At 35.7% G+C, this 26,871-nt stretch overlaps 1 protein-coding gene and 1 non-coding gene across 8 annotated transcripts in view; both read right to left on the bottom strand.

Annotated features, from left to right (window-relative positions):
* The window catches only part of UBR3 (ubiquitin protein ligase E3 component n-recognin 3), a 232,181-nt gene that overhangs the window by 86,553 nt on the left and 118,757 nt on the right, over positions 1-26,871 (bottom strand). For all 7 annotated transcript variants that reach the window (XR_003418818.2, XM_053215249.1, XM_027055521.2 and 4 more), the window contains 3 exons: positions 25,453-25,913; positions 18,444-18,532; positions 5,557-5,706 (listed from right to left, as the gene is read on the bottom strand). Coding sequence is in view for 6 of the 7 variants with exons in the window: in XM_053215249.1 (XP_053071224.1) it covers positions 5,557-5,706; positions 18,444-18,532; positions 25,453-25,913 (700 nt within the window). In the remaining variant the exon portion in view is untranslated. The remainder of the gene's footprint in view (positions 1-5,556; positions 5,707-18,443; positions 18,533-25,452; positions 25,914-26,871) is intronic.
* On the bottom strand, positions 23,639-23,741 carry LOC113598325 (U6 spliceosomal RNA). Its single transcript, XR_003419002.1, has one exon. It is a non-coding gene; the product is annotated as a U6 spliceosomal RNA (small nuclear RNA).

Raw genomic sequence — 26,871 nt, 5'->3', positions numbered from 1 at the left:
ACTTCCATTTCTGATTTTAGTTATTTGTGTGTTCTTTTATTCTTGGTCAGTCAAGCTGAAAATTGTCAATTTTGATGATATTTTCAAGAAACCAATTTTTGCTTTTGCTGACTCTTTCTACTGTCTTCCTATTCTCTGTTTCATTTATCTCTGTTCTAATCTTTATTATTTCTTTCCATAATCTAGCTTTGGGTTTAGCTTGCTCTTCTTTCTCTAGTTTCTTAAAAGTGTGAAGTTAGGTTATTTATTTGGGATCTTTGTTTTTAATGTAAACATTTACAGCTATAAATTTTCTTCTGTGCACTATTTTCCCACAGGTTTTGGTATATTGTGTTTTCATTTTCATCTATTAAGTATCTTCTAATTTCACTTGTAATCTCTTATTTAATTTCCACCTATTTGTGAATTTTCCAGTTTTTCTTCTGTTACTGATTTCTAGTTTCATTCCACTGTGATCAGAGAAGATACTTTGGATGATTTCAATCTTTTTAAATGTATTAAGACTTGTTCACAGCCTAATTCATCATCTACCTTGGAGAATGTTCCACGTACAATTGAGAAAGATGTGTACTCTACTCTTGTTGGATAAAGCATTCTATATAAGTTTATTAGATCTAATTGTTTTATACTGTTGCTAAAGTTTGTTTGTTTTATCTTCTTCTGTTTAGTTGTCCTATCCATTATTTAAAGTGGGGCACTGAAGTCTTCAACTATTATCGTCAAACTATTTCTCCATCAATTTTTGCTTCATATATTTCGGGTCTCTGTTGTTTGGTACATATTATGTTTAAAACTGTTTTTATTTTCTTGATGGACTGATTCATTTATCAATATATAATGTCCTTTTTGCTCTTGCAACAATGTTTTACTTAAAATCTATTGTGTCTGATATTAGCATTACCATCCCAGCTCTCTGTTGGTTACTATTTGTGCAGAATATTTTTTCACACCCATTTTCTTTTCTTTTTTTTTTTTAATTTTAATGTTTATTTATTTTTGAGAGAGAGAGAGAGAGACAGAGTGAGAGCAGGGGAGGGGCAAAGGGAGGGAAATACAGAATCCAAAGCAGGCTCCAGGCTCGGAGCTGTCAGCACAGAGCCCAACGCAGGGCTTGAACCCATGAACCATGAGATCACGACCTGAGCCAAAGTCAGACACTTAACCGACTGAGCCACCCAGGCGCCCCCACACCCATTTTCAACCCGTTTGTGCTTTTGGATCTAAAATGTCTAAGGGTGCCTGGGTGGCTAAGTTGGTTGTGCATCTTAGTTGATTTCAGCTCAGGTCATGACCTCACGGTCATGGGATTGAGCCCCAGGGAGGGCTCCACCTTGGGCGTGGGGCCTGCTTGGAGTTCTCTCTCTCTCCCTCTCCCCCTACCCAGCTTGAGCACTCTTTTTCTCTCTCAAAAACAAAAAGGGAAATAAAATGTCTCCTACAGTCTATTCATGTTTTTTAATCTATTCTGTTAATCTCTGCCTTTTAATTAAAGAGCTGAATGCACTTATATCTCAAGTAATTATTGATTTAGGATGATTTAATTTTCCCATTTTGCTATTTATTTTCTATATGTTCCTCAATTTGTTGTTCTAGTATACTGTATTGATTCCCTTCTCATTTCTTTTCTTTTTTAGTTTCTCCTTAAATAGTTACCTTCATTTTCTAACAATCAAGTTGGAATTAATCTGAACTTAGTTTCAATAGTATACAAAAATTCTGCTCCTTTACAGTTACATCTCTACTCCTTGCCCTTCATGCTTTTATCTATCCGAATTTTTCTACAAGAACATTGATACTTGGTTTAAAAACCTCAATCTGCATTGCTTTCCAGATTTAGTTCCTTCTTATTACATATATTTTTTTGTTTTTTTTATTACATATGTGTTTAAAACACTATGAAGATTAAAACACTGGCATTAATTTTGGATTTTCTTAAATTCTACAAAGACTGTGGAGATTAATAATATGGAAAAGATCATATAACATTGTATTCTTCTCCTATGGAGAACTGAATCTCCCAAGTCAATAATATTTACAACAGGCATTCTGCACAATAGTGAGACAGCATATAAAGCAACACCTTTAGAACCCTTATCTCAAGCAGTTATTTTGAAGGGTTTGTAATCAAAATATAATCCAGCACAAGTCAAATGTCAGACTAAGGGGAGATATCATGGGACTTTTCTTTGATGCATGGTTTCAAAGTAGGCCAATAAAGAATCAATGGCCATAAAAAAGGTCTAGAGCAATAAGCACACCTAGCACCCAGACTGTGGTCTCCAAATACCATTTCCCACTAAAAGGAAGTAGGGCTTCTTAGAGAAATGGCTGATTCCTGGGTCAGAAATGTGTAACTTGCCATGCCAGAAAATGTAAAGTTTGAAGTCTACATGAGTTATGTCAAAAGAACTGAGGAAGTAACTTGAAGAGGCTCCAACTGAACAAAGATGGAAGAATGTGATCCTCAATGAGAAACTAATTGCAACATATCATAATGATTTAAAAAGTACTAATTAATTATTTTGGGAAAGTGCTAAGGAATGGCTACCTCAATATTTTGAGCACTAAGGGAAAGAATACAGTATTTACCCTGCCTTTTGCGGATAATTTATGTCTCAGAGTAATCAAAATAGTTGATGAAGTAAAATTTCTTTTATAGAAGTATTTCAGGTAATAAACAAAAAAAGAGAAAGATTTGTGGATGAACTGATGAATCTAGCCAATAATCACAATTCATTGCGAATATTTCAAAAACAGAGAAAACAGAGTGGACAGAAGAACTAGGTAAACATCATAGAGATACATTCAGTAAAATTCAAAACATTCTTAAATGACTTAATTTGTTCAAAAAAGTAAAACGTATGTGGATAGGAGGGCCCCTATTTGGGGGAAGGGAGAAGGAAGAGGGGAGATGAAAAGGGAGCTTATTAATTAAAAGACTACAAGGAGATCCGATAAGTATAAATTAATTAATTAAATAAAGTAAATAAGAAACAATTGGGGAATTTTATTTTTTTTATTAAAAAAATTTTTTTTTAACGTTTATTTATTTTTGAGACAGAGAGAGACAGAGCATGAACAGGGGAGGGTCAGAAAGAGAGGGAGACACAGAATCTGAAACAGGCTCCAGGCTCTGAGCGGTCAGCACAGAGCCCGACGCGGGGCTCAAACTCACGGACCGCGAGATCATGACCTGAACCGAAGTCGGATGCCCAACTGACTGAGCCACCCAGGCGCCCCACAATTGGGGAATTTTAAACACTGACGAGGTATTTTACTATACTGAGGAACTAATTTACTTACAAGTGACTGGGCTATATCTAAAAAACATGAACTTTCTTTTTAACTGAAACAGTGACATGTTTACAGATGAACTGAAATAATATCTGGAATGTTCTTCAATATAATTCTGAGGAGGTGGGATAAATAAGATTAGCCAATCAGTCACTATTAAAGACTGATGGAGACATGGAAGTTAATTTTACTAATTTCTTTACTTCATTGTGCGGTTGAAATGTTCCATATCCAAATGTAAATAGATAAAAAGAGATCAAAATAAAAAAAGAAGTCAGAAGTAAGGAAAAATAAAAAGGGGTAAAAGGCACGATGTCAGTAGGTGTGTGAGGCTCAGAAAGAAAGGAAGGAAACAGCCAGAGATTTCACCTGCCACAGTTCCCAATTAAAATCACTCTTCAGATTTAACACTTTTTAATGTTAGTTTTTATTCACTTCCTTCTATCTATAAAAGATAAAAGAGCTATGTTATAGTAGAATTATCTAACATTAATAAGTTTAGCTAGTATGCAAAATTGTAAAAAGGATTAAATGAAGTGACAATCTGGTGAAAGTAACCTAAATATAAAATAATAAAAAAGATTAAAACAACAAAAACCAAAACTCTGCATAGGACAGAGATTTTGTTTTGCCTTGTTTCTTATTGTGACAGTATCTTGTACCTAGGTTCTCAATAAATATATGTGGAATGAATGAATGAAGGAATAAACAAAACATTACATTGATGATTATAAAGTATTTGAAGAAGAAGTTATAAAAAGTGGCAAAAATCTAATATGCTACTTTCCTCACAACAGTAGAAAACAGAAATAGCTACAAAACTAGTCAATACTCCCACACATTTCCTTTTTAGTCAGCATTTCTGATCTTGACAGCTCTACTCCAATGTTCTATTCAACTGGGGTTTCCCAAATCAATTTTATTTTTAAGCAAGAAAAGTCACAAGAGGAGAAACTAATTACTAGACATCATATTAGATCCTTTTGCCTATATTACGTTACTTAACAAGTACAATAATCCTCGGAGGTCAATATTATCTCTATAGTTAAAAGAAAGCAACAAACTTGACCAGATTATGTCAAGCAATACCTGTATTTGAAGCCATTTCTCTTTCCACTTTACTATACTAATTCAGAGAATAAACACCCTAGAAAAAAAAAGCTTGGGAGAAATGTGTAAGAATTTTGGGGCGCCTGGGTGGCGCAGTCGGTTAAGCGTCCGACTTCAGCCAGGTCACGATCTCGCGGTCCGTGAGTTCGAGCCCCGCGTCGGGCTCTGGGCTGATGGCTCAGAGCCTGGAGCCTGTTTCTGATTCTGTGTCTCCCTCTCTCTCTGCCCCTCCCCCGTTCATGCTCTGTCTCTCTCTGTCCCAAAAATAAATAAACGTTGAAAAAAAAAAATTTTTTAAAAAAAAAGAATTTTATTTTCTCTTTGCTTCACACAAACTCCTGCTGAAAATGGATTGAATTCATTGGGACAAAAGTGTGTAAGAGCTATCACACCTTAAAATACTTCAGTATGGGAGAGGATGAAGGGCATTCAGACAAATCCTTCAAAAATTTTTCAAAGAAAAATTTTTTAACTATACATTGGCAAATATATCATTCAGCAGGCTGTTTCAAGAATGACTGCTTATAGGGGCACCTGGGTGGTTCAGTTGGTTAAGCTTCCGACTCTTCATTTCGGTCATGATCTCATGGTTCATGAGCTCGAGCCTCACATTAGGCTCTGCGCTGACAGTGTGGAGCCTGCTTGTGATTCTCTCTCATTCTCTCTCTCTCTATCCCTCCCCTGCTCTCTCAAAAAACAAACTAAAAAAATTTAAAAAAAAGAATGACTGCTTCTAGTAGTTCAAAAAATAAAGGCAAACCTACCTGAATGTGCCTTATGTAATTAAAATATTTAAACTGACAGTATTTCTGGGCTTAAACTGCTTTCCAATTTTAAAACAATTAAACTGTCAAGAAAGCTAAACTCAGTTATTGGCCACCTACCATTGATAATATACCATCACACTTCAAGGAAAAAGACCGTGTGACATATAGAAAGACTTCTCTGTTAAGGGCTTCTTCTAACACTCATGTCCAGGAAAGTCAGATAAAGCCATGTTAAAAATCTTTGCTATACAGATCTAAATTGATCCTTGCTATATAGATCTATAGTATATCCAAAGATACTAATTTATTAATACAGGTATTTATTAATCTGTCGTATATACTTTGGCTGTAAAATGTTCCCACCGAAAAATTACTTTGATTTTACCTGAGGATGCTTGTAATAGTACAACCAATCCTGTAGGTCGGTCTTCAGAGGAGGGGCCACTTTGTCCACAAATAACACAATCATATACTGCCTCAGAAACTTGTGGCTCTGCTGTTGCGATCTCCATAGGAATATCGTTCTCAGGAGAATCTGGGGGGAAAAAGGTGCAGGTCTTAATTTCTGAGGAGAAAAATCTTTCTTCAATGAAAACACAGGGAAAAAAATTAAGTTCAAAAAATTCTGTGACCCACAACTATATGGTCAACTAATCTTTGACAAAGGAAAGAATATCCAATGGCAAAAAAAGTCTCTTCAACAAACGGTGCTGGGAAAACTGGATGGCAACATGCAAAAGAATGAAACTGAACCACTTTCTTACACCATACACAAAAATAAACTCAAAATAGATGAAAGACCTAAATGTGAGACAGGAAATCATGAAAATCCTAGAGAAGAACACAGGCAGCAACCTCTCTGACCTCAGCTGGAACAACTTCTTACTAGAAACATCACTGAAGTCAAGGGAAACAAATGCAAACATGAACTACTGGGACTTCATCAAGATAAAAAAATTTCTGCACAGCAAAGTAAACAATCAAAAAAACTAAAAGGCAGCCTACAAAATGGGAGGGGATATTTGCAAATCACATTAGCTGAAAGTATTTGGTCAGTATCCAAAAATCTATAAAGAACTTACCAAACTCAACACCCAAAAAACAAATAACCCAGTGAAGAAATGTGCAGAAGACATGAATAGATACTTTTCCAAAGAAGACATCCATATGGCTAACAGACACATGAAAAGATGCTCAACATCACTCATTCTCAGGGAAATACAAACCAAACCACGATGAGGTACCACCTCACACCTGTCAGAATGGATAAAATTAACAACACAGGAAACACGTGGCAAGGATGTGGAGAAAGGGGAACCCTCTTGCACTGTTAGTGGGAATGCAAACTGGTCAGCAGTATGGAGCTTCCTTAAAACTAAAAATAGAACTACCCTATGATCCAGCAATTGCACTATAAGATATTTACCCAAAGAATACAAAAATACAGATTTAAAGGGATACATGCACCCTAATGTCTATGTTCCTCAACTGTAACTTGGATAATGCTTTTCTCAAGATTAGTCCTAGGTTATGGGTTTTAAGAACAAGACCACTGAGGTAAAGTACCATTCTCATCACATCATACCAATGTCATATTATCAACATGACATCACTATCAATATTTACCTGGAACATCTAGTTAAGGTAGTGCTTGCCAACTTTCTCTACTGTAACATTACTTTCCCCCCATTCCACACTGTACTTTTTGGAAAGAAGTCACTAAGCACAGCCTACACTTAAGGAGTAGAGAGTTGTTCTACCTGCTTGAAGGTTGAGTTATCTACATAAATGGTTTGGAATTCCTCTGCATGGGAAATTTGTCTATTCGTCTTCATTCATTCAATCATTTATTTATATAAGTATGAATTCATGGATATTTATTTTGTACTCAGGGTTATAACCCAACACTACTTTATTTCCTTGCATAAACTGTGCCAACTTGGCCACTGGGAGCACTTTCAGTCTCCAACTCTAATCTATTACTACATGGATCATTTTAGCCTTCTCTTATCTATCTATAACCTACCACTCCAGTAGTGAGAAATCCAGCTCCAGGCCACCATCTATTTACCTAATTGTTCAATCTCAGTATATTAGGATAGGAGTTGCAGAATAGTTAACCCATACTTCCACAGAAGGCATGTTATCAACCTCAGTGTCGATGTATAGTTCCTTTTATCTTCAGTATTCTAGACTTCACTAATTTCCAAAGTTACTTAGCCTCTTTTCTCCCCTTCCCCTAAATGAGGCTGTTTTGTGTATTTAAAATACAGTTAGAGCCTCTTGCCACATTCTGAAGTCCATTCTGGGACCTTCAACCTCTTAAGTGATTTTTTAAATTTGCATACATTAAAATTCACTCTTTCTGTTGTAAAATTCTACGGCTTTTGACAAAATGCATAGTTATGTATCCAACCATACAGTCTTATACAGAATAATTTCACTGCTCTAAAAAATACTTTGTGCTTCACTTACTTAAGTCCCTCCCCCAACCCTGGTCACCACTGATTTGTTCACCATCTCTATAGTTTTGGTCTTTCCAAAATGCCATATAATTGGAAACATACAGTATATAGCCTTTTCAGACTGACTATTTGCACTAAGCAATATGAATTTAAGATTCATCCATGTCTTTGTATGGCATAACAGTTTATTCCTTTTTATTGCTGAATAGTTCTCCAATGTATGGATGTACCAGTTTGTTCATCCATTCATCTACTGAAAAACATCTTGGCTACTTCCAGTTTTGAGCGATTACAAATAAAGCTTCTATAAACACTTGTGCAGATTTTTGTGTCGATCTATGTTTTGACATCAATTGGGTAAATAACCTAACAGCATGATGGCTGGATCATATGGTGAGAGTAAATTTACCTTGGAGAAAAATGTCAAATTCCTAAAACCAAAAGTTCCAAGAAAAAGAACTTTTTGTACTTTTAACTGGCAACACATGAAAAAACTATGAGTTAAATGTCACATTTATATCACTGTAGCTGGATCTTTATAAACTATTGGTTAACAAATATTAAAACGAAAAATAAACACTTATCTCCATCTAGTGGCTATCAAAGAGTAGATACATATAGCGATATTTCAATTTCAGAAAATTAGGTTGGCTGTTTACTGCACATTGTTAGTTAAAACAGAATAAAAAACAAACTGAAAATAAAGTGAATGTCCAATAATAAAGACATGGCTGAGTAAATTACTTCATTATGCACTATTATGGGCTTTCTCTGCTTGCCCCAAAATAAAGAAAGGAAAAAAACCACTAAATTAGAACAGTGGTACTCAACTTTGGCTGCACATTAGAATCAGCTGTGAACTTTTTCTAAGGCTCCCTATGTCTGAATTCCACTCCCAAAGACTTTTCTTTAATCTATAGTGACACCTAGGCACAGATTTACCTTAAGGAGGCTGTAATGATTCTAATGTGCATCAAGGTTGAAAACTACTGAATCAGAACTACTGGTTAGGACTTAGAAATATTACTGAGGTAGAGAGCTGGGAAAGGTGATCTCATTTGGTAAAAGCAAACAATGACCAAAAACAAGGAAGGAAGAAAGGGAAAGAGGGAGAGGGAGGAAGAGAGAGAGAGAGAAGCTTAAATGAACCTGTAACTATAGTATGTTTGTACATGATTATATGAATATAGAGAGTAGCAGAGGAGTACACAAACCGAAGTGTAATCATAGGTCATGGGAGAAAAAGAAAAAAACACAAATGAAAAGCACTTATACTAATCCCATTCATGTAACATTGCATGCATGTGTACGCACGTGTGCATAATGAGATCTAGGATAAGAAGAGATCTATATATACTATATGTAATTTTCAGGGATATTCATGATACATTAAGTTTTTAAAAAGGAAGCAAACTGCACAGCCTTATGTACACCATAATTTTATTTCAGAAAAAAATCCATTTATATAATTTTTATATGTATTCATATGAAGAAAACCTGTTTATAATGGTTTACTCCAGAATGGTGAGATTAAAAGGGAAGGTAGGCAGAGATGATTACCTTTGCTTTCAAATAGTTTCATATGATATGTTAAGCATATTACTATGCTTTAAAAAAATGTTTTGGCTTGATAGAAGTGTGTGTTTTACTTATGGTACAAATAAAACCTAACTTTTATTTATGGGCTCCAGTTTTTGAAACACACCACATCACAAATGATGGAATTAAAATGTCAGACCTAGCCCCACAACTATATGGTCAATTAATAATCTTCATCAAAGCAGAAAAGAATATCCAATTGAAAAAAGACAGCATCTTCAACAAATGGTGTTGGGAGAACTGGACAGCAACATGCAAAAATGAAACTGGACCACTTTCTTACACCTTACACAAAAATAAATTCAAAATGGATGAAAGACCTAAATGTGAGATAGGAATCCATTAAAATCCTAGAGGAGAACACAAGCCATAGCATTGGCCTTTGACACTGGCTACAGCAACTTCTTACCAGATATGTCTCCTGAGGCAAGGGAAAGAAAAACAAAGTACTGGTACTACATCAAAATAAAAAGTTTCTGCACAGTGAAAGAAACAATGAGACTAAAAGGCAACCTACGGAATGGGAGAAGATATTTGCAAATGAGAAATGTGGATAAAGAGTCAGTATCCAAAATCTATAAAGAACTTATAAACTCAATACCCAAAAAACAAATAATCCAATTAAAAATGGGCAGAAAACATGAATAGACATTTTTCCAAAGAAGACATCCAGATGACCAACAGACACACGAAATGATGCTCAACTTCACTGATCATCACGGAAATACAAATCAAAACCACAATGAGATACCACCTCACACCTGTGAGAATGGCTAACATTAACAACGCAGGCAACAACAGATGTTGGCGAGGATGCGGAGAGAAAGGATCTCTTTTGCATGGTGGGAATGCAAACTGGTGCAGCCAGTTTCCATACTCTGGAAAACAGTATGGAGGTTCTTCAAAAGGTTAAAAATAAAACCACCCAGGGGTACCTGGGTGACTCGGTTGGGCGTCCGACTTCAGCTCAGGTCATGATCTCACTGCTCACGAGTGAGTTTGAGCCCCACATCAGGCTCTGTGCTGACAGTTCAGAGCTTGGAGCCTGCTTCAGATTCTGTGACTCCCTCTCTCTCTCTGCCCCTCCCCTGCTCATGCTCAGTCTCTGTCTCTCAAAAAATGAATAAACGTTAAAAATAAAAATTAAAAAAAAAACAGAACCACCCTACAATCCAGCAATTGCATTACTAGGTATTTATACAAAGAATACAAAAATACTAATTCAAAGGGGTACATGTACCCCAACATTTATAGCAGCAGCATTATTTACAATTGCCAAATTATGAAAAGGCCCAAGTGTCCAACGACTAAGGAATGGATAAAGAAGATGTGGTATATATAAATAATGGCCTATCACTTAGCCATAAAAAAGAATGAAATCTTGTCATTTGCAATGACATGGATGGAGCTGCAGAGTATTAATGCTAAGTGAAATAAGTCTGTCAGAGAAAGAGAAATACCACATTATTTCATTCCTATGTGAAACTTAAGCAAAACAAATAAGTAAAATGGGGGAGAGAGGAGAGGGGGAGGGGGAGGGGGAGGGGGAGGGGGAGGGGGAGAGGGAGAGGGAGAGGGAGAGGGAGAGGGAGAGGGAGAGGGAGAGGGAGAGGGAGAGGGAGAGGGAGAGGGAGAGGGAGAGGGGGGGCAAACCACGAAACAGACTCTTAACCATAGAGAACTGATGGTTACCAGAAGGGATGAGGGTGGGAAGATGAGTCAAACAGGTGATGGGGATTAAAGAATGCACATGGTGTGATGAGCACCAGGTGTTTATGTAAGTGTTTGGTCACTAAATTGTACACCTGAAATTAATATTACACTGTACCTTAACTAACCAGAATTTAAATTAAAAACTTAAAGAGCACCTGGGTGGCTCAGTTGGTTAAGCATCTGACTCTAGATTTCGGCTCAGGTTCTCACGGTTCATGAGTTGAAGCCATGTGGAGCCTGCTTGGGATATACTCTCTCTCTCTCCTTCTCTCTCTCTCTCTCCCCCTCTCTTCCTCCCCCTGCCCCTCCCAGCTTGCTCTCTCTCAAAGTAAACTTTAGAAATTAATTAAAAACTTACAAGACATTACAGACCAAGAACCATCCCTCAAAACTGACATATTTAGATTCAGAATAACCAACGTAAAAAATATTCTATCCATGAGATCTGCTTTCTAATTTCAGTGAAAAGGAATTCAAGTAGTTTCTACTTAGTTGAGAGAGCAAGAATTTCACAAGTTACACAGCAAAATTCAAAACGATACTTCATAAAATAATGTTTTTAAACATATATGCAACAGCCATAGATGCATAGTACTATGCACTACATGCATTCCAATGTCCCAAGTAGATTGGTCCTACCTGAAAGAGAACAAAGCTCACAGATGCGTCTGATTCCAAGAAAATGGAAGAACATTAAAAAGAGGCTAATTCATGAAAACCACACACAAAACTGTGTAAGGAGCAAAAAGAGATGTCAGGGAATAAGAAGAAGCAGTTAAAAATGCAAAGATTATCCTTTTTAAAAATAATAGATATACTAATTATAGCTAAACTACAATACCACTTCTTCTCAACTATGACATTACCAAAAAAACAAAAGTTTGACAACTTATTCTTACGGCAAGAATGTAAGGAAAGTGATACTATGACACACTGTTGGTGGGAATGCAAAATAGCACAACCACTAAGAAAGTAATTTGACAGTACCTAGAAAAATTACCTATGTATTTGCCCTTTAGCCTAGCAGTCCCACATCTAAAAATCTATCTCACAGATATATTATCAAAATACAAATAAATACATATATAAGGACAATCACTGCAGTGCTACTTGTACTAGAAGCAACCCAAATTCCAGTAATAGAAGACCATTTGAATAAAATCTGGGGGCGGGGGAAGTCTACAAAATGGAATACTATACAGCTAGAAAAGGGAATGAAGAAGATCTCTATACACTGTCTGCTGGGATCTCCAGGATAGAATGTTAAGTGAAAAAAACAAGGTAAAGAAAGCATACACAGTATGTTATTATTTACCTGAGAAGGGGACACTAGGGATGTAAGTATTTTTATATCTTAATATAATATATAAAATATACTCATATCTGCAGTCCCTTTCTTCTGTAAATGCTAACGTTAAATTTTTAGCATGCATGTTAAAAAATAAAAGGATAAATCTCAAATTAAACTGTATTATTGGGGTGGCTGAGTGGCTCAGTTAGTTAAGCATCCAACTCTTGATTTCAGCTCAGGTCATGATATCGTGAGATCAAGCACCTTGTGGGGCTCTATGCTGGTGGTACAGAGCCTGCCTGGGATTCTCTCTCCTTCCCTCTCTCTCTTCCCCTTCCCAGCTTGTGTGCACTCTCTCTGTCTCTCTCTCTCAAAATGAATAAAGAAACTTAAAGAAAACCCAACTGTATTATTAAATAACAAAATAATCAGCTGTCTCCACAAGTAACAATAAAACTGAGCCAAATCCTGATCTGTGCCAGCTGTTGCTTGGACAACCCCACATTCCAAATGAAATCTTAAAGGATAGGTACTGCGGACAGATATTATTTCAATTTACCTAGTATCTACTGCCCTTCTGCTAATAGCAGGCTTCAGTTTTTGTTTAGCAGAATCACCCCCTCATCACTCACTTCCAATTCATATGATTTGGGTGGGGCTGACCCTACAATAGGCTAGACTAATAGAGGCACATCAAAGATTTATGCTTTAGCTATTGGAAAAACAGTATTCTTTTCATTCTGGTTTTTAAAAAATAAAATTTCCAAACACGTTAAATATACCTTCTATCTTGTGCCTTGTGCCTGAATCAATCAAGCAATGATCAGATCTTTTAATTCTTACTTTGCAACTATTCTCATGTCTGTCCCTTTCTATCCCCAGGCTACCAACTTGGGGCGAGTGCACTTAACTCTTCTCAATTTCCTCCAAATCTGAAGAAATACCACTTACTGTGGTACTATACCATGTACTACAGTATAACCTCAGACAAGTTACTTGATCTAAGTCTAGGTATCTTTATCTAGAATAATACCACCTCTCTCATGGGGGTGTCAGGATAAGTAAGTCAATATACAATATATTCAACACAGTGGTGGGTACACAATTAACATACAAAACTACATAACCTCCATCATTCCCCAAAATTTGTACTTTTAGACCCAGACTCAAAATGCAGAAAAGGTTTGGGGCGCCTGGGTGGCTCAGTCAGTTAAGCATCAACTTTGGCTCAGGTCATGATCTTGTGGTTCGTGAGTTCAAGCCCCACGTCAAGCTCTATGCTGACAGCTCAGAGCCTGAACCCTACTTCAGATTCTACGTCTTCTTCTCTCTCTGCCCCTCCCCTGCTTGCACTCTTTCTCTCTCTCAAAAATACATATACATTAAAAAATTTTTTCTTAAATATAGAAAAAGTTCTGTGTATACAATGCTTAGAATTAAAATTAGAAAAAAGCTATAGTCTAATTAAGATGGGATAATTAAGTAAATTATATAATAAACATAATAGGGATAGCCAATGTTCATAAACACTTACGTGCTAAGCACTCTGTTCTAAGTATTTTTTTCCAATATATGAAATTTATTGTCAAATTGGTTTCCATACAACACCCAGTGCTCATCCCAAAAGGTGCCCTCCTCAATACCCATCACCCACCCCCTCCCTCCCACCCCCCATCAACCCTCAGTTTGTTCTCAGTTTTTAAGAGTCTCTTATGCTTTGGCTCTCGCCCACTCTAACCTCTTTTTTTTTTTTAACTTCCCCTCCCTCATGGGTTTCTGTTAAGTTTCTCAGGATCCACATAAGAGTGAAACCATATGGTATCTGTCTTTCTCTGTATGGCTTATTTCACTTAGCATCACACTCTCCAGTTCCATCCACGTTGCCACAAAGGGCCATATTTCGTTCTTTCTCATTGCCATGTAGTACTCCATTGTGTATATAAACCACAATTTCTTTATCCATTCATCAGTTGATGGACATTTAGGCTCTTTCCATAATTTGGCTATTGTTGAGAGTGCTGTGTTCTAAGTATTTTAAATGTGCTAATACGGGGCGTCTGGGTGGCTCAATGGGCTAAGCATGTGACTCTTGATTTTGGCTCAGGTCATGATCTCATGGGTTCATGGGATCCAGCCCTGCATTGGGCTCCGTGCTTATAGCCTGGGATTCTCTCTCTCCCTCTCTCTCTTCCCCTCCCTCCCCCCCCTCAAAATAAATAAACATTTAAAAAATATATATACTAGTACATTCAATCCTGACAACAATCTTATGAAGCAGGTAGTGTAATAATCCCTTTCTTTGGGGGGGCACCTGGGTGGCTCAGTCGGTTAAGCGTCCGACTTCAGCTCAGGTCATGATCTCACAGTTAGTGAGTTCAAGCCCCACGTCAGGGTCTGTGCTGACAGCTCAGAGCCTGGAGCCTATTTCCGATTCTGCGTCTCCCTCTCTCTCTGACCCTCCCCTGCTCATGTTCTGTCTCTCTCTGTCTCAAAAATAAATAAAACATTAAAAAAAATTTTGTTTAAAAAATAATCCCTTTTTCATTACGTGAAAACTGACACAGAGAGGTTAAGCAAAGTGCTCCAGACAACAGAGTGGCTGAGGTATGAACCTAGGCAGTCAGGCTCCAGAGTCCATATTCATAGCCACTACACCTTGCTACCTCTCCAATGAACTTTAAAAATTCACTCTCCAACTTAAAAATTATAGCTTAAAGTAATTCAAAAGGATAAAAGATAATTGAGAGAGAGAAAGCACGTGTGCACTCTAACAAATTCAGAAAGATTTGAAAAAAATTCTGTAGGGCAAGTAGGAACAAGATACTGAAGAAAGAACATCTCTAAGCATGCAAAGTAAAAAGAACACATCATATAAAAGGTAACAAATATAAAAGATTAAGTAAAATAGCAATCTAGGAGTTTCAACATCCAACTTATACAACTAATAAGAGTCCCACAAAAGGAGTATAAAGAAAATATTAGGATAGGAGTGCCTGGGTGGCTCAGTCAGTTAAGTGTCTGACTCTTGATTTCAGCTCGGGTCATAATCTCACGATCATGAGATCAAGCTCCATGCTAGGTTCTGTGTTGGGCTCCATGGTGGGCTCTATGCTAGGTATGGAGCCTGCTTAAGATTCTCTCTCTCCCTCTCTTCTGCCCCTCCCCTGCTCTCTCTCTCTCTCTGTCTCTGTCTCTAAGAAAATAATAATAGAAAATATAAGGAGAAAAGTATGTAATAGTTCTTCACTGCTGTTTAATAAATTACCCCAAAACTCAGTGGCTTAAACCAACATTTGTTATCTCACACAGTTACTGAGGGTCAGGAATCTGGGAGCAGCTTAGCTGAATGGTTCTGGTTCTGGATCTCTTATGAGACTGCTGTCAAACTAAAAATCTATCCGAAGGCTTAACTGGAGGTTGAAGTTTCACATCCAAGCTCACTAACATAATTGTTGGCCAGATGCCTCAGTCTCTCTCCAGACAGTCCTCTCCATAGCGCTGGTCACAACATGGCAGCTGGTTTTCTTCCAGAATAAGTAATCCAAGAAAGAGAGAAAACAAGACAGAAGCTGCAGTGTTTTTTATAACCTAATGTCAGAAATGACACAGTATTACTTCTGCCATATGCCAGTGGCCATGCACACCAGTGCTGGTGGAATGTGAAAGAAGACTACACAGGGCATAAATAACCAGAAGACACGGATCATAGGGGCGCCGAGGTGGCTCAACTGGTTGAACATCCGACTTCAGCTCAGGTCATGATCTCACAGCTTGTGAGTTCGAACCCTGCTTCAGGCTCTGTGCTGACAGCTCAGGGCCTGGAGCCTGCTTCAGATTCTGTGTCTCCCTCTCTCACTGCCCCTCCCCTACTTGCACTCTGTCTCTTTCTCTCTCAAAAATAAATATTTAAAAAAATTAAAAATAAAAAGGAAGGCATGGATCCTTGAGGGTCATCTCGGAGAATGGCTAGTCATCAGAGAAATCATAGGAAAGTTTTTTCTCAGAGCTTCACAGATATGAATCTTCAGACTGAAAAGGCCCACTAAGGACTAAGGAAAAGGAGAAAGATCCACCTAGATACAAATCATAAAATTTCAGATCTCTTGAGGTGCCTGGCTAGTTAAATCGGCAGAGCATGAGACTCTCAATCCCAGGGTCATGAGTTCAAGCCCCACATTGGGCATGGAGCCTCCTTAAAATTAAAAACAAAACAAAACAACACAAAACAAATCAAAATGAAACAAAAAAACACATTACAATCTTTTTTAAAAAATCCAAATCTCTAAGGATCAATTAAAAAGTTACGGAAAAGGGAAAAAAAGTTCACCTACAAAGGACTACCACCAGACTTCTCATCAAATGAATAGTAAAAGACAAAGGAGTATTGCTTTAACATTTGTAACAGAGAATATATTTCAACCTGGAATTATACAGTTATCCAAATGAAATATCAAGCATGAGAGCAAACAGAGTTCCATCCAGAAACACAAAGTTCAGAAATTTCAGACCCCATATAAGCATTATTAGGAATACACTTATGGCTGAACTCCAGTAAAACAAGACCCAAAAAAGAGAGATGATATAAGATGCAGGAAACCCCAGATCAACTCTACAAGAGGAAAATCCAAAGGTAATGGCTGTACAGCATACCTCCAGAGCAAATGAACCAGACTGGAACAGAATTACATTCAAAGGACAGTACGACTAAGTAGAACAACAGAGATATCATAAGGGCACGTGAGTTAAGAAAAAACAACAGTTGAAAACTTCAGGAAAAACAAAAGATAAATATAACAAAGTAATGGCCCAAGCAGAGGTATGTAAAGGGTGGTACGGTTTTAGCAATTGAGAAACTGTAAGAAATGGGGCTATACACAATCTCCTTAAAGTAGTCTAGGAGTCAGGCCACTGGACTGAAAAAAAAATAATAAAGTAAATGAATCTTAGAACACTACTTAGCCCTGTACTCAACAACATTCAAAAAGTCATATTAATTGTTTTTCAACATTTAAAGTCAATCTTTGGATAGAACACTTGATTGTAACTACAGAAGAAAATGTAAGCAACCCTGACAATTTAAAAGTAAATAAGTAACTAACTGATAAAGACAGAGGTAGAAATGTGGAAAGGAAAAATAAAAGGAAAAATAGGGGTGCTATAAGTTTACTTTATATGAAGGGGTATGAAGACAGTGGCTATAGGAAGAACAATTAATACACATGATAATTATATTCGATATGTAAAAAACAAAATATTAATTATGAATTTTTGGAAAAAGGTAAAGAAGAAGAGATGAAGAAAGGGAAAGTAATGTCAATGAACTAAACCCTCATCTTTCAAATGAGAAAGTCAACTGATACTAAATCTGATAAACAGTATTCTTCACATCAAAATTAAGTCCTGAACATAAACTCCACTGTTGACGGTTCAGAAGACATTATACTATATCTGGACTAACACCCCCACACACACGTCTTCTGGATGTTGACCCTGTGTGCTTATGTGCACAAAAGTGCATGGGAATGTACATGGGTGTTTGAATGCATATATGTGTATATATTTTAATTATGTGTATGACTTTATTTCAGCATCTCTGTTCTAAAAGAAAAAATAAAAACCACTGGAATGCAAGAGATCGTCAAGAAAGGGAGTATCCTGGTTGACTGAAGACTGAGATTAACCGAAATTTAATCTATTCTTTTGCAATGTTTGTAAAAAATTACTCATAGCAATCTACTATTATACAGGAAAACGGCATCCCCTCTCACTGTACATACACCAATGCTTATCCTAACAGAAGTGAGAAGTACACCTGATTTTAAGAAATATTGAAGGGGTAGCAGAAGGAGGAGGCACTAAAAGTATTTGAAAGCTATTTTTAAACCTCGGGATAATTTCACAGGAAAAATCAGAACAAGTAAATACATTTTGGTGTACCACACAGATCTAAAGGACAATCTAGCAGAAGAAAGTAGCAGAGGATATTTTATTGCTACCATCAGGAAGAACTTTCTAATAATTACGACTACTCCACACGGAATAAACTGCCCGCAATAACAGTCTGATCCTCCATCGCTCTACTGTTTAAATAAAGACCAGAAATCATCCGTTTACAATGTTGAAAACTGGTGAAGATTGAACTAGATAATCCCTGAGGTAATAAGTATAATTATAAGAGTTCTAAACTAATAAATTTTAGCTTACCAACATCCATTGCAGTTTCCATGAAGCTTTTCTGTCGTGAAGCAAACTCTGCAAGCAATTTCTGCTGCCTCTCTCTAGCCTTTTGTCGCCTAGATTAAACAGAACAAAGTGGTAAGTATCAGATGTGTTTAAGACTTACCTACTACATTTCAGAAGTGTATATTGTATGAAAAGCCCCTGGCACACAACTATTTTCTGAACTGTGTATTAAATTTTATGTAAGATTTGACTGTCCTTAGATTCCACTGCTTCAACATGGTTTGAAGATCACTGGCTTAAACAGACAAAAATAAAAGCCAAGATTTATTTTAAAATGTGAAATAATTAAAGTAGATAGAAAATCTGGGTTTCTAACAATTTCCTAAGTATGTCATGTCAATTGGCAGCAAGAGTTAGAAAAGTTTTTTTATCAAGGAACTCACAATTTGGCCCCAGGCACAAATAACAGCAAACTGGTTGCTAGAAGCTATGATGTTTAGATATAAACAGAATCTAAAAGATAAAAAATAGTCAGATTTACTATTATATTAAGAATTGGACTCTCCTAAAAGAGAATGAGCAGAAGCTAATAAATTTCCCAGTTTCTACTAGGAAATATTCCAAGTTTAGTTTATTTTGTTTCAAGGAAAAATACAGAAGTCTCAAATACAACATAAAAAATAAACTGTATTTCAAATCTAAGCATAAATATTCTTTTGGATTAATTCATCAAATTCTATTTATTATTTATCCTTTATCTACTTCCAAAGAGTATTTTAACTTGAGGCTGGTTGGGAAAAAGAAAAAAAGAAAAGAAAAAAATAAAAACTACACACACAAATACAACACAACAGGACTATAACATAAGAATAAGAAAATAAAGGTGAACTAATAAAGAAAGGAAACAGAGGCTTCCCTAGATTTGAGGATGCCAACAATACTAGCGAGCATAAAAATTTTATCCCGAGCAAAGAAAGGTTAAAATAGTAATCTAAAACAAAAGGCAAGGAAGAAAAAAAAAGTTACAATGTAAGCTATATATTAGCTCATCAAAAGAAAGAAAACTTTTTACTGAAACAAAACTCAAGAAGAAATTTGCCATGGCCTGTGATGTTAAAAACATTAAAACATATCCATTAAAACATAAAGGATATCCTGAAACTACCATTACACTGTACGTTAACTAACTAGAATTTAAATAAAAACTTTCAGAAAATTAAAAGTAAAAAAAAAAAAAAAAAAAAAGTCTAAAAAACCATAATGGATAGAGCATATTATAGCAGTCATTTAATGACTATTTATTATACAGATATACTATAAAAGTCAAAGCATAGTATTAAGCTGAGATTCTATAAAGTCATTTCTGTGGGAAACCTAAAAAAGAATTTTCATTAATCTCAATGATTCAAAGATAGAGAATCCTGGATTAAAAAATGCTAACAGTAATTTTAGATTTTTCATTCACATATCCACTCCCATCCAATTAGTGGAGATAATCATGAACAGGCATAGAGTCAAGTACTGTCAAGCCTTACCATGAGAAGTTACATACTTTTGCCAATAACATTCAAAAGATTTTAACACTGCTTTTCTAATAATTACTTTAAAAAAACTTTTTAACGTTCATTTATTTTTGAGAGAGAGAGAACAAGAAAGTGAGAGTGAGTGGGGCAGGGGCAGAGAGAGAGGGAGACGCTGAATCCAAAGCAGGCTCCAAGCTCTGAGCTGTCAGCACAGAGATCGATGTGGGGCTCGAACTCACCAACGAAGAGATCATGACCTGAGCCAAAGTCGGATGTTTAACCTACTGAGCATCCAGGCACCCCACTCACAGTTTTTAATAACTTTCTCTCCCTATTCCCTCCAACTCCTTCCCCTCTCCCTCCCACTCTCTCACATACCCACACCCACACACAAACTTTTCCTAGTTCTGTCCACTAAGAGTGACTGAAAATAGCTATATCCCCTAGAATGAGCACATTGATTGTGGTTTCTAAAAAAAAAAAAAAAAAGCCATCAGAACTCCTTGGAGAAATGGCTAGTTCCAAATACAAAAGGAACCTGGACTATCTTCTGGCCCCAGAAAAAAAGAAAATGTTCAAAGAATGATAGGGAAACATCAAAAGAATACAGAAACCAGCCGGAAGGGAGTCCCACAGGTCAAATCTAAAACAATTTGAGCATCAAAATGAAGAGCAAGCATATGAGGTTGCAACCCGTAAAATCAGAATCTGTAAGTCCAAACTGATAGAAATAAAAAAATGAATAAATTGAAAGTTTGTGAGAAAGAAGATATTACAGCATCTCAAAATATCTCTCCATAAATTACATATTAATTACAAAGGGGGAAAAGGGGGATTCTTAACAGTGAAGAAGTCTGGCTGAAACCCCTTTAATCAAGTGATCAAAATTAATCACCAAATGAAACAAACTGAGATCATAGGACACCTGATGGAATACAATCAAAAGAATATAGCAATGCTTCCTTGATACTCCTGCCAGCAATGCATAATCTGAATCTAAACATAAGGGGCCAGTAGAGAAGCCCAAATTGAGGGACATTCTACAATGTTACTACCCTATATTCTTCAAAAGTGACAAGATCAAGAAAATAAAGGAAAAACTAAAGAAAATCCATATTGAAGGACACCAAAGAGACGTGACAACCAAATGCAAGGAACAATTCTGTACTGGATTTTTTTGTTGTAAGAAACAGTATTGAGGGGCGCCTGGGTGGCTCAGTTGGTTAAGCGTCTGACTTTGGCTCAGGTCATGATCCCACAGTTCGTGGAATCGAGCCCCATGTCAGGCTTTGTGCTGACAGCTTGGAGCCTGGAGCCTGCTTCGGATTCTGTGTCTTCCTCTCTCTCTCTCTCTCTCTCTCTCTCTCTCTCTCTCTCTGCACCTCCCCTGCTCACGCTCTGTCTCCCTCTCTCTCTCTCAAATATGGATAATCAAACCTTAAAAGAAAAAAAAAAAAAAAAGTATTGAGACAACTACCAAAACTTGGGATCTAAGGATTTTATCATACTCAAATAAAATGTTAATTTCCTTATTTTGAAAACTATATTGTGATTATATAAAAAAAAAAAATGTCCTTATTTCTAGGAAATACAAACTAAAATATTCCAGGGTAAAGCAACTTACTCTGAAATGGTCTAAGAAGTTCTCTGTACTGTCCTTGAAACTTTTCAATAAATTTGACATTTCTTCAAAATGAAAATTAAAATCCATTCTCAAAGGACAAAAATTTGCCACCATAGAAGAAATGGAAACAAACAAAAATGCTCTACAGATGCTCAAAGCATTCTGTGAAACCTTCAAAAATACTATAAGCAACAGCATGCATAGAATACATGTTTAATCTCCTACATCACTACTTTATGAAATTTATTATTATAAAAATACTATAAGCAACAAGAGAATGGATATAATACGTTTGGTTTCCTACATCACTACTTTATAAAATTTCCATATAAAATTTGTAAGTTACATGTTTCTTTAATTAACACAATCAGTTATGCCACTCTATAAATCACCTTTACATGAACATTTAGAGTATATCCATAAAAGAGTATTTCAAATAACAAATCATATATCAAACATTAAGGAAACTTCAAATAACTGCTTGGTACTAGTATTAAAATGCATGTCTACTCTCCCGCATCCACATGAGCCTGGAAAACTATAAGCCCCAGATAATTATGGCTGTCACCTTGACATTAGCTTCAAGAGACTCTCGCAAAGAACCCAGTCACATCATGCCTACACTTCGACATACAGAAACACTATGTAAATAAATGGATGTTTTTTTAAGTTGCTTAAAAAAAACAAAATCTCTACTGGCTTTCTATGATTTCCAGAAAAAGAATGTCAATTCTTTTTCCCTTATAAATTTTTTCTTAATTTAGGTAATTTTTTGTCTAAAATTGGGCATAAATATGAGTAAAAATGAAAAGGCAGACAAGTGTAGCAGATTTAGTACAACTCAGGAATTTTCCACTATTATCCCAGAGGTAGAAACATTGAGGCTGCACACTGTTATAACCATCTAAAGGTTTCCTATTTGTATCGTTTTCTATGCAATAACTCTAATGAAAAGTGATGCCACGTTTGTCTATGGGTGAGGTAGTTGGAAATGGACCACCACTGTTTATAAACTGGCCTTTATTATGAAACTTAATCTAAAATCCAAAATAAATTAAGAAAAGATAATGTGAGAAGCATAGTGAGATTCAAATAAATTTATCTTAATCCTTAGCTGTCTGCTACAGAATTAGTTTCAAGTCCTTGTCAATACCATCACCACCACTGCTCAAAGGAAACAAAGCCTATTATGAAGAAAACCTTTACAATTTTTCAAGAGTACTATTTATTACAATAGCATTAGAGCCTTTGTAAAAATAGCATCTGAACTACTCCAGTATCATATGCATTTTGAGTAATAATTACAAAATACCTTTAACCAAATAAAATAAACTTTGATTCACTGAATGTTTACCTTCTTTTTAAAAAATGACATTATTCTATAATCAAGGAAGTATCACCAATTTAAAAGGTTAACAAACATAAAAAATTTTACCTCGCTTTCAACTTTATCAATAGATCTCTTAAATCTTAGGCAGTTACTAATTCAAAATTAATATATTGTCATGCAAATTATAGGTTAGTTATTTATAATGATTCCTATTTATGAACTACTGTGAGAAATAAAACTCTCCTACATTCTCCTACTAAAAGCTTTTGTATATATATATTTTTCTTTTTTCATGTATTTAGTCATCAAATATATACTTAGCACTGTGTTCCAGATATGGTACTGGATATAACAGATTCAAAAATACAAGAAAGATTCCTCAAGATGGAGAATCTCACCTCTACTGTTACAATAACAATTGTTTAAAAATTAAAATGCAGTATGATAAATACACATAGAAAAGCCATTATTATTGCATTTATACTAGATGATTGTATATACTCTTATTAACATTGGTTTTCACTGAGGGATAGAATTATACATGGGTTTGATTTTTTTTTTTTTAGACCATGTCTTCTAAATTAACAACAATGAAATGTATAATAAAATAAAGCTATCCAATAAAGTCCAATGAAGTTATTTGATTGGTGAGTGCTTTTAGTAACTGTTTGAATTTTTTGTCTTGAGCTCTTTTTCATGCAATAGAAGTAAGAGTAAAAAGTTTTTTTCAAATATAATTAAAAATATGGAATGCTTCACGAATTTGCATGTCATGCTTGTGCAGGGGCCATGCTAATCTCTGTATTGTTCCAATTTTAGTGTATGTGCTGCCTTGTGAGAAATGTGGACACATATTTATTTATATACTTTATACTTTTAATATAAATTATCTACAACTTTAATTATATCAGAAATGAAGTACAACTATATATGTGATTAAAATTGCTTCTGACACAGTTAGAAAGGATAACCACCTAACTACTGAATCAAAGGAAACTGCCAATCTTATCTGAACTTTTGTAGCACAATCTTGTTTCTTCCTTTCTGAACCCTCTTGAATGCCACTCTCTACAGTGTTCCTCCTCTTCCACTCTGGTCATCCCTTTTAAGCCACCTTTACAGGTAATTCGTTTAATGTTTTTTCCTTATTTTATAAAAGTTCAGTATTAAGTATCTCATTTCTTACTGCACACACTTTTCTATATATAAGCCTTTAACTACTACCTGTATGGCCCCATCTATAGCTCTAACTCTGAATTCTCCCCTAAGTCTCAAACGCTTTATCTGATTGGACATCTCCACTTGGGTATGCTCTTTAAACTCAGTAATGTACAAAGCAGTGCATATCAACTTTACTGCTAAGCCTAAGCCTCTCCTTATCTTGGTCTGTTATCCTCCCCTATCTTGGTAAAGAGGAACATCATCCAAGAAAGATTTTTTGTAATTTATAAATATTATGATTTAACAGGGGCACCTGGCTGGTTCAGTCATTAGAGCATGTGACTCCTGATATGGGGGTCATGAGTTTAAGCCTCATGTTGGTGGTAAAGTTTGCTTAAAAAAATTTTTTTTAATTTAAAAAAAGCAACCCAAAGTTCCCAAAACTACAGCTATGTTTTATTTTTTATTTATTTTTTTACATTTATTTATTTTTTGAGAGACACAGAGAGACAAAGTGCAAGTCGGGAGGGGCAGAGAGAGAAGGAGACACACAATCTGAAGCAGGCTCCAGGATCCGAGCTGTCAGCACACAGCCTGATGCAGGGCTCGAACTCACAAACCATGAGATCATGACCTGAGCTGAAGTCGGACGCTTAACCAACTGAGCCCCCCAGACACCCCACTACAGCCGTTTTAAAACATTACTTGTTGGGGTGCCTGGGGGGCTCAGTTGGCTACGTGTCTGACTCTTGGTTTCAGCTCAGGTTATGATCTCATAATTTGTGCGATCAAGCCCCATGTCAGGCTAAGTGCTGACAGAGCAGAACCTGTTTGGGATTCTCTCTCTGCCTCTCTCATTGCCTCTCCCCTGCTTTCTCTCTCTCTCTCTCTCAAAATAAATATACTTTAAAAAAATAAATAAAACATTACTTGTTTAATAATTAGTAATTATATACTGGAAAGATTGGAAAAGACCAAAAAGGAAAAAAACCCTAAAACAACCAAATTTTTGAGAAATATTTAAAATATTTTTTAAAATTTTTCTATTTTCATTTAAAGTTGAATTAATAATAGTATTTGAAAACAGCAGCAGAATCATTAGATAACCCACAGCAATAACTGAAGTAGCAATTTTTCCAAAGGGATCTCACAAGTTTAGGGGAGTAATTTAATGTTGGGGTCATAAACTCTTGTCTTCTTACCCCAAACTAACTCAAGCATTATACATGCCCAATCACTGACTATGTTTGGTTCTCTTTATCTTACAAACTAATCAACTATGATTATAGCTGGTAAACATCCAGATGATTAGCCTCAGATGGCCAAAAAAGGGAGATCCACCAAATCTTCAACTGAACCATACATGTTTAAAATATTAAAAATAAAAATTACCTTTCTTCTTTGTCCAATGTTTTCTTCTCTGCTGCAGTGATTTTTTTGGGGGGTACAGGAGGGGTCACTTTTCTACATATCTCTTCAATGATGCGTTTGTTCATTCTGCTTTGCAATGCAGCTTTTAGTAAAATTCTTTCCACTGCAGTTATACCATCTCCATGATTATATTTAGGAATTTCTGGTTGGATTAAAACTTCTATGTCATCAAGCCAAGGAGGATAGTAGGAGTTTTGTTTTCCTGAGAGTTTGTGATGAAGTTTAATTAGCAAAGACAATATGCTTTCTTTAATTTCCAAAATGGCTGTAGTTAACTGTGGAGCTGAACCAGGAGCAGACCACTTATTTGAAGTTTTGGGACGAACCACCTGATTTGCTTCACTGCTACTGCGATTGATGATCTCCTGAAACTTCTTCCTACGCTCTGCTACTAAGCTGAAAACTTGAGCTGTACCAGAATTCTACCATTAAAAAAGAGAAAGAAAAATCAAGAGAAGTTATTCAATGTCAAGTGTAAGAACATATTAGTATAACATTTTCCAAAGGGAATGTTCAACATTCCATCCAAAGATTCAGCCAATAGATTTACTCTTTAAGTAAATCTGTCCCTTTACCTCTCTTAATCAAATATATTTAGTCTCACTCAATCTGGAAACAATTTTGGGGAAAAAGGAGGTTATCCACAGTAACACCTCTTTCTCAACCTCCTAGGCCAATCTACCAGGGAAAAGAGACAAAGCTTGAGAAGTATCTATAGCCATGTTAAGGAGAAATCATACATGAAGTTCCTCACCAGTTTATAGGAATAAAAGATGTTCCACCCAACATTTATCAAGAATACTATACTTCTAATATAACATTGTGTGTTAACTATGCTTCTATTAAAAAAAAAAAAAGAATATTATGTCTTTACTAACTGCTACAAGACTGATACATTTTCTAGTTAAGTAAATTATAAACTAATTTTTCCTAAGTTGATGAATCTGAACTACTAATTAATTTCATTTTTAAAGAACTTCAAAGTTGAAAAATTACTTCTAATAAATGCTTAGTTACTAAAATAAAATATGGTCTGTTTCATATTTGAATATCACTATAATTTATTTGAAAGGATTTTTAAAATATTTCCCTCAATAATTTGTCTTTTAAAAAGCCTTTTTGTTAAAACAGTCAAACTGCATCGGAGCTCTTAGAAATCATCTTTTAATTAAGATACAAGTCAGTTTAATGGATTTAATTTTTTTAAGCAAGCATAGAAAGGATGCTCCAATATCAACAGAGCTTTTATGAGCTAAATTATAGTATATGCTGTTTTTTAACATCCAAATTGTTTTTCAAAGTACTCTCTACCATCATTAGAGGTAAAAGCTGCCTCTGATTAAGATTCCAATTTAATCAAAATTCTTTATGGTGTTCACA

The sequence above is a fragment of the Acinonyx jubatus genome, chromosome C1, assembly GCF_027475565.1.
Source record: "Acinonyx jubatus isolate Ajub_Pintada_27869175 chromosome C1, VMU_Ajub_asm_v1.0, whole genome shotgun sequence".
NCBI classification, from domain to species: Eukaryota; Metazoa; Chordata; class Mammalia; order Carnivora; family Felidae; genus Acinonyx; species Acinonyx jubatus.
Note: the sequence above shows the minus strand (reverse complement) of the source record. Positions and strands in the feature narration are given on the sequence as shown.